Below are 11,257 nucleotides of genomic sequence, written 5' to 3' on the forward strand. Positions count from 1 at the left end.
AGCTGATCTCACTGCCAGTCTGCGTGCTGGGAGATCAGCTGAAGGACAGTGAAAGTAGAAGTTAAAGCGTGGGAGGAAAACATTGTAATGCACGTTAGACATGTTTTAGACCGTTCTTCGTGTTGTCTGTTTTGTGCAGATGAACCAATACGCCCTAAAACCAACTGTGAGCACCACAGGGACCGTGTCCAGACCACAAGTCCGGAGGGATTCCCAATAGTTGGAGCCTTTGTGCCTGAGTGTGATGATAATGGACAGTACAGATCACTGCAGGTCAGCACCAAATGACCACGAAGACGCTGAAAACCATCAAAGTGAGATATGACCTTACGTTTGTAATAATTGTTGCTTCAGTGTCATGGATCTACTGGACACTGCTGGTGTGTGGACAGCACGGGAGAGGAGCGACCAGGAACTAGAACTCTTCCTGGGACACCACCCATAGACTGTGACAGACCAGGTGAGACTAAGGCGTCTATCTCTTTGTTATTTCTTGTAGTGTAACAGACATTAAACCATCACTCGTTCTGATGTTAGGTGGGCTGTGTGTTTAATACTATTATATGTTCAAAATCTTCACATGAACCAGCGCGGCCCAAAACTCACTGTGAGCTCCATAGAGACAGTGTCCAGACCACCAGTCCAGAGGGGTACCCCATACGAGGAGTGTTCGTACCTCAGTGTGACGATGACGGACAATACACAGCTCAACAGGTACAATCTGCCCCGCGTACCAGCACAGGTCATGTATGTACGTTACTATTCATTTTTATATTATTCCTTTCAGTGTCATGCCTCCACTGGACATTGCTGGTGTGTGGACAGCAGGGGACAGGAGAGACCAGGAACCAGGACTCCACCTGGTTCATCACCTGTAGACTGCAGCAGACCAGGTGAGGCTGAGACGTTTAGCTGCCGAACACTTAGCAGTAGCGGGTTTAATAGACTTGTAGGTGGTTTCATATTGAGCCTATATTTTCCACCGATTCGTAAAAAGCACAACTTTCTTATTCAGATGAACCAACACGTCCCAAAACTCACTGTGAGCACCACAGAGACGGCATCCAAACCACGAGCCCAGATGGGTTCCCTATAGTGGGAGCCTACGTACCTCAGTGTGACGACCATGGACAGTACATACAGCTGCAGGTTTGTCCTCTTTGACCACGGTTTTAATGTAACTGAGTCTTATTGCAAAGACAGTACCCAAATTAACATTGACTCTTCTCTCAGTGCCACGGCTCCACTGGACATTGCTGGTGTGTGGACAGCAGGGGACAGGAGAGACCCGGAACCAGGACTCCACCTGGTTCACCGACCGTAGACTGTAGCAGACCAGGTGAGACCGCAGCGTTGGGAACCAGGGCTTTGTTTTACTGGAGTGTCACAACTGGACCACCTTGTTCACCAACTGGGTTGTAACAGGGTCCAGTCTGCAGTCACTGCTTCTGTGCATGGTCTCATAGAGGCTAAGCAGGAGACCGAATGAGAATGGATGAAAGTACACAAGGCCTTTATTTTTTTAGACAACTATAGAGGGAAGTATTTAAGCAGAGCAGAGAAGATGGATGAGGATAAAGCTTGTTTTAACATGTAAATGTTTATTCCAGATGAACCAATACGTGATAAAACTCCCTGTGAGCACCACAGAGACGGCGTCCAGACCACGAGCCCAGATGGGTTCCCTATAGTGGGAGCCTACGTACCTCAGTGTGACGACCGCGGAGAATACATACAGCTGCAGGTTTGTCCTCTTTTACCATGGTTTGAATGTACCTTAGTCTAATTGCAAAGACAGTACCCAAAATGATCATTGACGCTTCTCTTAGTGCCATGGTTCTACTGGACATTGCTGGTGTGTGGACAGCAGGGGACAGGAGAGACCCGGAACCAGGACTCCACCTGGTTCACCAACCGTAGACTGTAGCAGACCAGGTGAGACCGCAGCGTTGGGAACCAGGGCTTTGTTTTGCTAGGATGTCGTAGTAGATGTGCAGAATAGTCACCTGGAGCTGGATCTGGTCCACCAGCTAGATTGTACCAGGGGCCAGTCTGTGGTTGCTGCTTCTGAGTATGGTCTCATGGAAGTCAAGAAGGAATGAATGAAGACAGATATGGAATTAATTTTCTAGATAACTATACAGGGGAACATCTAAGCATGAAAATGTTTTTCCAGATGAACCAGTACATCCCAAAACTCACTGCGAGCACCACAGGGACGGTGTCCGGTCCACCAGTCCAGAGGGGTACCCTATAGTGGGAGCCTATGTGCCTCAGTGTGATGCAGAAGGACAGTACCTGCCCCGACAGGTGAGTCTGCTTTCTTTTCTCTCTTTTTGACAGTATTGTCATTTAGTTTTACTTTTATTTATTTCACGTCTATCAAATACAATATAATAAATGTTATTACAATGTTAAATATTCTTTTATTATGGACTCTAGTGCCACGGCTCCACTGGACATTGCTGGTGTGTGGACAGCAGGGGACAGGAGAGACCCGGAACCAGGACTCCACCTGGTTCATCACCTGTGGACTGCAGCAGACCAGGTGAGGCTGTTGCTGTCGTTAACCCCTTTGGGTTTCACAAATAGATTGAGTTTAGCCTAAAAAACCCTTCTCATCTTGCATTAGTATCTCTAGTTTCCCTCTACAAACTGTGTTTTCTTTGCGATTTCCACTTATGAACAGCAAGTGGTCATTTCGCTGTGAGATGCTAGGCAACCGTTCCAAAACAAGGTGGGCTGTCTGACCAGCATGAGTCATACGGCAGCGTTAACACCATCCCTCCAGATGCTGCACAGACCGACGCTGGCTTATGTAATGGACATGCAAACCCCACAATTTAATAATAACAGTAACAATACCTACATTTACTGACGTCAAATCGTCACGAGAGTCTGGATGTGCTGGTTAGTTTGTTTGTCTGTGGTCTATGACATACAGGATATTTTACGAGCAGCAGCATATTGCTTCACTTGACAGTTCCCACATGTGACATTAGCGACTTTTGACCAATAAAATTTAAATAAAGAGTAAATTAAAAACAAGTAGTAATTCCTGCTGGAAAAAAAAACATACATGTCCTGAGACATTAGTGTAATTGTTTAATTTCCCTTGTTGAACTTGTCTCATCCTCATTTTAAATATGCCCAAATGTAAATTAACCCTAACCCAAATGTCCCGGTCGTCCTGAGCCGCCTCACATCAATCACCAGAGACGGAGTCCAGTGTAAACATTAGTGGAAGCCCAGAGTGGTTTTGGGTTCAGTTTTAAAGCTCTCCTATAAAGTGAGTTATTAAAGGGCTTTTACAAGGTAAACACTTTTGAGAAAAGCAAGATGTGTGTATGGGTCTAAGCCTCTTTATACACAAGGCCTCCCCCCACCATTAATCAAGCTCCCAGCAAGCCACTATGATGTAAGATCAACTAGCTAGAAGCTCTAAAGTAATAAATAATAATGAACTACATTAAATCCAAATCCAAATTCCAGTCCAAACATTCAGCTTCAAAAACGCTGACAGTTGTGGGTTTGTGTCCTTCAGTTGTTGTGGCTCCAACGCAGCGACCGGAGAGTGTGTGCGAGCGGTGGAGGGCCAGTCTGATAGAGCACTATGGTGGAAGGCCAGAACCAAACCAGTACGTGCCGCAGTGTGAGGCAGATGGACAGTTCAGGTACAAAGCGCTCATTTGGAGATGAACACATGAACACACATGATGACAACTTAACTAAGAACTCAATCCGTCTCCTAGTCCGGTCCAGTGTTACGGGGAGACCACCTACTGCTGGTGTGTGGACCAGGACGGGCGTGAGGTTCCCGGTACACGCTCGCACAGTGTCGTCAAACCTGCGTGTGAGTTTCATTTTATTTTTTCATTCAGTTTTACATGAGCTGCATGTGTTGTTTCACATTACGTGAGGTCTGACAGCGTCGCTGCATCTGTTTTTTTAAATCCATCCAATCCTGTTTCAGGCCTTCCTTCCGTGGCCCCGCCCACTGTGCAACCATTGCCCCGCCCAGATGTGACCCCTCCCACAAACACAGAGGTCACTCTGCTGTACGCTCAGGGACAGAAAATAGGAGCGCTTCCCCTAAACGGAACCAGGCTGGATGCGTCCCGCTCCAAAACCGTGCTGACACTGCATGTGAGAGATGGACAGATTGTACAGATGGTTCTGGTTTGGCTTTATTAAGGCGACTCACGACTGTGTGTGTGTGTCCAGGGTTCCATAGTCGTTGGTATAGCCTATGATTGCAAAGAGAACCAAGTCTACTGGACCGATTTGTCTGCGAGAACAATCAGCAGAGCTTCGTTGGCACCTGGAGCAGAGCCCGAGATCCTAATAAACACAAGTAATCCTTATTCACACGTTTCAAAAGCTGGTTTGTGATGATTTGCGGTGCTTTGATGCTGACTGCGAGACCACACCCCCCGCAGACCTGGTCAGTCCGGAGGGTTTGGCAGTGGACGTCAGGCGCAGGCTCATGTTCTGGGTCGACTCGAACCCCGACGTGATCGAAAGCTCCAACCTGGACGGCAGCGGGAGGCGGACGCTGTTCGACGAAGACCTGGTGAATCCCCGGGCCATCGTCGTGGTCTCTGCCACCGGGTAAGCAATGTTTGCTTTGGTTGGCTTAAAGGAGAGATTCTGGTTTTGAACCTGGCCCACCTGAAACACCGGAGCAGTTTGGTGTGGGCATGTACAACAGGATCAGGCTTTCTCAGTTCCACAGTGTTACGTCCTGTTACAGCAGCGGTGAATGACTCAGCACCTAAAAGGAGCTGAGCTTCTGCACTGACTTGAAAAAGAACCAAACAAGCGCCCACTCTTCACAAGCAGGCGTCACGTCTCCAATGAGGCAGAATGAGAGAAAGGTGTCGCTGTGTTCACTCACATCATATAAGAGAGGGACAAAAACTCTGTTTAAAATGTGTAAACACATTGTGTGAACTGAGACATGCTGACACACTTCACAGAAACCAGGGGTGAGCCCTGTGTCTGGGTTCTCTGTGAGACAGACTAATGGGTTGTTTGGTCACGTCTATGAATCCAGTTATAGAAGTGACTCAGTAGTTGAGTAGTTGTCCTGGGAGTCCTACTTGATGACACACACACACACACACACACACACACACACACACACACACACACACACACACACATGAAACCTGGTCAGCTCTGTGTCTAACATCTGCTTTTCATCACAGGACTAATCACACAATCAGCAGGTGTGTGTGTGTGTGTGTGTGTGTGTGTGTGTGTGTGTGTGTGTGTGTGTGTGTGTGTGTGTGTGTGGTTGTGGTTGTTAATGTAGTCCACACAAATTACTAGACTACGCAGCGATAACTTAAATCGTAAAACATCAGATACATGTTTTCTATTATTTTGGATGGATTCCTTGTTTGATAGACTTTATTTACTGGTTCAACGCTGTGTGTATACCTGCATGTGCCAACTCCTAACTGTAATTACTGAAGGCACACTTACCATAAAGCATGTGCTCTGGGATTGGTGTGCTGGTAAACTCCCCCTTCACACACACATGCAAATAACATATGCACCTCCATTAGACTGATTAATACATGCTCTTAGAAACACATGGTGTGTGTTACCTGTGCTTAGTCCCAGTGGACTACATATATGTACAGATGAAAGGCCACACACACACACACACACACACACACACACACACACACACACACACACACACACACACACATGTCTTGGTCTTTACAACCACGGACAGGTCTGTTCAGCGTCTCGCTCCTTCGTCTCCACAGAACTCTGTACTGGACTGACTGGAACAGAGACGCGCCCAAGATCGAGAGCTCGTCCGTGGACGGTCACAACCGCAGGACTGTGGTGTCCAATGGGATCGGTTTACCAAACGCTCTGACGTACGACTCCTCGTCCGGTCAGATCTGTTGGGCCGACGCAGGTGAACACGACAGCTACGTCGTTTCAGTCTTTGCTCTTGTTTTTTACCTGAGACGCTCACGACCTGCTTTCCTCCTACAGGTACGAAGCGTTTAGAGTGCGTGTCCCCGGATGGTTCCGGCCGCAGAGCCGTCCACTCGAGCCTGAACTACCCGTTCAGCATGGTCTACTACAGCAGCCACTTCTACTACACAGACTGGAGGCGGTAGGCACCTGTGAACACCCATGAACCATGTAACCCACGGGCTGTGAGCGTCCGGCCTCACTCCTCTCCGTCCTCTGACCCACAGAGACGGCGTGATCGCGGTGAGCAAACACAGCAGCCAGTTCACCGACGAGTACCTGCCCGATCAGCGCTCTCACCTGTACGGCATCACCATAGCAACCGCCAGCTGTTTATCAGGTGAGTTTCAGACGTGACGCTTGGTCTCTTGGTGCCATTGCATTGAGAGACTGGGAGTGAGCTCACTGTCTGCCGTGCCGTGAAGTCATCCGTCAGGTGTCACTTTAACCCCTGGGAGCTGCATTTAGCTGAGACGGGACGGGATTCACACACACATGACCTGTGGTGCTTTGCTAAAAGTTCTGAGTCGCTGTTCTGTCGCTGTGAACAGAGAAAAGTCATCACACAGCTGGTGTAGACCCTCAGCCTCACCCCTACACCCGCTGAAGTGTGTGCTGACAGTGATCACAAAGCCGCGGGCCTCTCTCTACGTGCGACCTGGACTCCACGACACCAAAGGGCAGCGGTTGCACAGCTGTATTCCGTGCTCGTGCGTCATGTTTGATGTGTTGAGGCCTGCGTTAAGCGCCTTCAAAGTACAAAGCGGTGCCCTAAACACAGGTAATCCTTAAAGTAGCGGCTGGCGGACAGCTCGGAAGAGCGAGCGCCCGTGGTTCGCTCCGAAAGGCTGCAAAACAAAGAGCGTCACCGGCTCGCGTGGTTCTGGGCCTCACATCTGCACAGCTCCCGACACCTCGCGCCAAATAACAAGCGCTGGCTTCAAAGATGTGGACGCGCGGTGTAATTCTGCCCATGATGACAGCTCTGAGACGCGCTTGTTAGAGGTTTGTGAGCTGCTTGTCAGGGGCTTAAAAGCTGTTATTGCTCAGCATCCGCGCTGCTGTTCACAGGTAATTCTCAGTCGCCACAAGCAGTAAAGTGGCAGGCTTTGTTCCGCGCCGAGCGGCTGTTTGTTCTGTCATTAGCCCGAAGGCTTTCATCCCGGATTCACACAGGAAGAGAAAACCAGACCCGCGCCTCTCTTACTCTGACCCAGTCTGTGTCCAAGTGATCAAAATGAGCAGTTTTTCCTATGAATCTGTGGTTTCAGGGAGCCACTAGCAGCAGAACGGCAGCCTCCGGGTCCTTTGGTGCTAAAGTCTTGGGGTGATTCCTGAACGGAGATGAAGGACCACCCTGCAGGAGCCCTCTCCAGCGTCCCTCGGAGGGGAGAGGACGACCAGTAGGGAGCAGACTGGCTTCCTAAAGCCAGGCTGAGCAGCAGAGAAAATCCATCTGCTTCACCCCCCACCCCCCCGCCTTAAAGATGTAACCCCAAGTTAAATGTTTTGTAAATTTGTTTTATACCTCATTTTGTTTTGTACTGTATTTTTGTATTTTTTTATGATTAAAGTTACAGAACAATGAAATCTTAATTTGTAATAGAAATCAGTGAATATTCTTTTTTTTGTTAAAGCCAAAGAACATCAACAGGAGGAGCTTTAAAACTGTTTGAGCCAAAAGCTCTGTTGAGAGTTTATATTTCAGTGTTTGACCAGCATTTCAAATGTTTGAGCATTTAGACGGGATTCTGAGCAAATAAACACGTTTTTGGGAAATGTCGTTTTCTTGCTGAGTAAGAATAAGAGCAGTGGACGTTTGGTAGCATGTTGTAACAGCTTGCTGAGCTTGGTCCAAACATACCAGCCTGTTAAACTATTACTACATGAAAGTGTGAAAACATGAAGTGATGATTTTAATCTTTAGGTCATCTGCCATTTCTTTTAGCTTTACTTTTTATGCTGCACCGCTGGTTTCTATGTTTGGATGGGTGACAGTTGATCACCTACACCTGCATTCCCTAAAATACCAAATTATAACATGACACCTAAAGAAAAGGTGACTACACACAATGAAGTGTAGTCAATTAGTCCTGTCACATCTCTCAACAACAGTAATCATGATTAAATTGCAAGACTATTTTTACTGCCAAGAGCTGATCTCTTATTAAATGTCCGCCCCACACACAAAAAACAGGAGCCAAACTCTGTTAAGCTGCATTTATGAGTTTTACCACACAGTATTTAATTTAAACCATTTTAGCAGGACCATTTCATGAACAAAACAGAAAGAAAACCGTTTCAGCATTTCAGAGTCTTCTCTGTCCGGCCTTTGTCTCTGTAGACGATAAGAACTTGAGCAAAAAAAAAATGGGCAAATATAAATGCAACACGTTTCATGGTTGCTGCTGTAAATAAAATGCTGCACTTAAAATGTCAGTGTTTTCTCACAATGCTCCTAGTTCCCAATTAGATCAGTTTGACGTCATGCAAGAGAAAAAAATGCAAACCAATTTCTCAAATCAAAAATAAAATATAACTCCTGTGGTTCAGTCTCTGCTCTCTTCATCCTCACTCTCATCTGCCCACTTTGCCCAGCTTGTGGTCTGTCTTGGGGTCAGCAATAATGGCCTGAACAGCTACAATGGCCTCGTTTATCTTCGTCTGCAGCTCCCTCAACTCCTCGATGTGCAGCAGGCGTAAGATCTGCGCCGCTTCGTTCAGAGTCGCGTCTGGGTAGAAACAAGATATTGATTGTAAATTCTAATGCACAGTATATTGTTTTACATTTTAAAATCTGAAATGCAGCACTCACCTCCCGTGTCAAAGCCCAGGACGTGCTTGTCTAAAGTCACTGGGATGCCCTGAAACCAGGTGATAAAACAGTTGGACCGTTTCTACTTCCAAACACATGCAAAACAAAAAAGACATTTGAGTCATTTTTAATGGGTCTGTCAGTTCACCTCTCTGTTCTGGTTGGCTTTAGCGATGGCTTCCGGAGAAAGTCTCTCCTGGATCAGGATACGAATAGCCTGACAAACAAACAAACAACTTGACAAACTCTTTCTGGACATGTTTAAGTTTTAATTTTCGCAGATTGTGTCTCTGTTAATGGGAAATTCCCTAACACCCCTTTATGTGGCCGTTTCTGGTGTTAAGTTGCAGGTTCACTAATTCCTTGCAGGATTCAAGTTGCTCTCCAAAGCACAGCATCATTGTTACTACTCAAGCTGCTTTAATAGAGTCCAAATGTCCCACATGGGATGGTTTTAATAGATTAAGTAAGCTACAGTTCAAATTCACCACTCGAATTCTTAGAACACAAAGACAAAACATTGCATGGGCCATTGTAGCATCCTCTTACCTTGAGCATAACCAGGTAGTCGTCGTGCCGTTGTATTTTGAGGATGTTGGCCAGAGCTGTGACTCCTGCTTTGAAATCTGGTGAATTAACTGAAGGAACAAAAAAAAACAAAAAAAGATTAGAATAAAAACATGAAGGAAGGTGGGAGAGTGAGGCTTGAGGATGGCTGCTGGTGGTTCCACTTACCGTCCAGGTTGACCAGCGGGTCCACTGCTTGGTCGCTGGCACTGGAGGCAGCCAGCGTTGGGCAGTTCTTATACTTCTCCACTGAGGACGGACACAAAAGGTGGAGGCTTGTGAGTCTCACACTGACACTGGTATTTTTAGATCTCACAAATAAGGTCGTGGAGATTACAACACTCGAGTGACTGGAAACACATTCACTGGATAATGTCTCCATCTATTGGTCTTTATTAGTACTTCAACCATGTGGCGGCGTTGATCCATGTATTTGTGTTGTGAAACTCTAGTAAAAAGGAGGTTTCTGTGCAGCAAACGTGTGTTTCCATGTCCTCACCATTGTCTCCGTATTCATAGCGCACAGCCAGGCCCAGTAACCAGTCCAAAGCCTCCTGCCGGTCCGGAACCCCGAATGGACAGCTCACATCCTGCAGGTACTGCAGCAAAAGGAAGACAACAATAAGAGGGTGTTGACGTGATCACAACTACGATCTTCCAGCCGTGCAGCACCTAAGTACTGGTCCTTTCAACGCTGCCGCTTTCTAGGGTCTCGTGTTGGGCTGCGATCCGGTACCAGTGTCCGCTCACCTTCTGGTAAGCTTTGGGCCAGTCCGAGCTGTGGATGTTCCTCAGGTTGCCTCGGTCCTCGATCTTATAGTGTCGAATCTTCTGGTCTTCCAGCCACACGACGCAGTTCCTGAACTGTGAGTCATCTGAGCAGGAACAACAGACTGTAGTTTACTGGACGCAGGTCAACATGACAGCAGCTCCACGACGTGGCAGCTGACTGAACGCATGGATGAGCCTCTTTGTACTGCTGCGATACACACATTATGTTTACAAGCATCATTTAAGAAAATTTCGCTCAACTTAAACTATAACCTGAAATATTTTAAACGCAGCCTATTTGGCGTGAATTGTGTTCCTAGCAAATCACATTGCCAGGAGCACCTCTGCGGAATGAATGTGTTTGCTTCATTCATCTCATGTTTATGCTAAAATACAAATGTTTCTTTACAAAGGGCGACGCAAACTCAAATGTTTACATTAGTTTGGTGCTTCGTCGTCTCCACGTTAACGTCACCGTGACAGGACACGATACGCGCACACACGTTAACCGGCTCCACGTTTAGCTCATGGACAAACGCAGCCGCTCCTTGTCGAGTTTTTCCTCACCTGTGCAGTCGAATCCGTTTGGGTCGTGATAATCTAGAGCTGTCAGCTTTCGCCGAAACATTTCTACGCGTGTTTTAGGTGGAACCCGTTGACTTCTTTCTCTAGCAGGGCGCTAGCTTGGCTGTTATTTTTTAGAAAAGAATACTGCGCATGCGCCACTTGCAACTTCCCGTTATGACTGTCAAATTAAAATGTACCCGGGGATTTTAAGTCCAGACCTATTTAATCATTCACCATTGCTGCTGCCTTTTCTATTAATATCATCTTGCCAAGGTTTGTTTTATAACATTCCTACTTAAATACTTTTAATTGCTTCCAATAACCTCTAGAAATCTTTAGTTCTACCCAGGCAGATAAGACGCATCCTCATCTAGACAAAGCTGACAACTCCAGCATGTATGAAATGTCTAAACAGCAAACCCTAAACAGGTTTTGCTTCACAAAACCAGATTACACTATTACGAAATAAGTTGTAATTGCTGCAGCTGTTTTCAAAAACCTCAGTTGCAACTTTTATTTTTAGTAGCATCTGTA

At 46.7% G+C, this 11,257-nt stretch overlaps 2 protein-coding genes across 2 annotated transcripts in view; one reads left to right on the forward strand and one right to left on the reverse strand.

Annotated features, from left to right (window-relative positions):
- The window catches only part of nid2a (nidogen 2a (osteonidogen)), a 27,324-nt gene extending 18,774 nt beyond the window's left edge, over nucleotides 1-8,550 (forward strand). The window contains exons 20-38 of the mRNA XM_029174808.3: nucleotides 140-273; nucleotides 355-460; nucleotides 590-714; nucleotides 788-893; nucleotides 1,016-1,149; nucleotides 1,234-1,339; nucleotides 1,611-1,744; nucleotides 1,830-1,935; nucleotides 2,177-2,310; nucleotides 2,443-2,548; nucleotides 3,545-3,674; nucleotides 3,753-3,853; nucleotides 3,974-4,146; nucleotides 4,225-4,354; nucleotides 4,440-4,611; nucleotides 5,784-5,941; nucleotides 6,022-6,145; nucleotides 6,231-6,343; nucleotides 7,275-8,550. Of these exons, the coding sequence (XP_029030641.1) occupies nucleotides 140-273; nucleotides 355-460; nucleotides 590-714; nucleotides 788-893; nucleotides 1,016-1,149; nucleotides 1,234-1,339; nucleotides 1,611-1,744; nucleotides 1,830-1,935; nucleotides 2,177-2,310; nucleotides 2,443-2,548; nucleotides 3,545-3,674; nucleotides 3,753-3,853; nucleotides 3,974-4,146; nucleotides 4,225-4,354; nucleotides 4,440-4,611; nucleotides 5,784-5,941; nucleotides 6,022-6,145; nucleotides 6,231-6,343; nucleotides 7,275-7,285 (2,303 nt within the window). The 3' untranslated portion in view covers nucleotides 7,286-8,550. The remainder of the gene's footprint in view (nucleotides 1-139; nucleotides 274-354; nucleotides 461-589; nucleotides 715-787; nucleotides 894-1,015; nucleotides 1,150-1,233; nucleotides 1,340-1,610; nucleotides 1,745-1,829; nucleotides 1,936-2,176; nucleotides 2,311-2,442; nucleotides 2,549-3,544; nucleotides 3,675-3,752; nucleotides 3,854-3,973; nucleotides 4,147-4,224; nucleotides 4,355-4,439; nucleotides 4,612-5,783; nucleotides 5,942-6,021; nucleotides 6,146-6,230; nucleotides 6,344-7,274) is intronic.
- rtraf (RNA transcription, translation and transport factor) lies at nucleotides 8,210-10,884 on the reverse strand. The gene is made up of 8 exons (XM_029174817.2): nucleotides 10,724-10,884; nucleotides 10,136-10,260; nucleotides 9,885-9,984; nucleotides 9,554-9,634; nucleotides 9,368-9,456; nucleotides 8,967-9,035; nucleotides 8,819-8,867; nucleotides 8,210-8,735 (listed from the first exon to the last, which is right to left on the reverse strand). Exons 1-8 carry the CDS (start codon nucleotides 10,782-10,784, stop codon nucleotides 8,581-8,583), a joined length of 729 nt encoding a protein of 242 aa, XP_029030650.1. The 5' UTR covers nucleotides 10,785-10,884; the 3' UTR covers nucleotides 8,210-8,580.
- Nucleotides 10,885-11,257: the final 373 nt, after the last annotated feature.

This window comes from Betta splendens, chromosome 2 (genome assembly GCF_900634795.4).
Source record: "Betta splendens chromosome 2, fBetSpl5.4, whole genome shotgun sequence".
Classification (NCBI taxonomy): domain Eukaryota; kingdom Metazoa; phylum Chordata; class Actinopteri; order Anabantiformes; family Osphronemidae; genus Betta; species Betta splendens.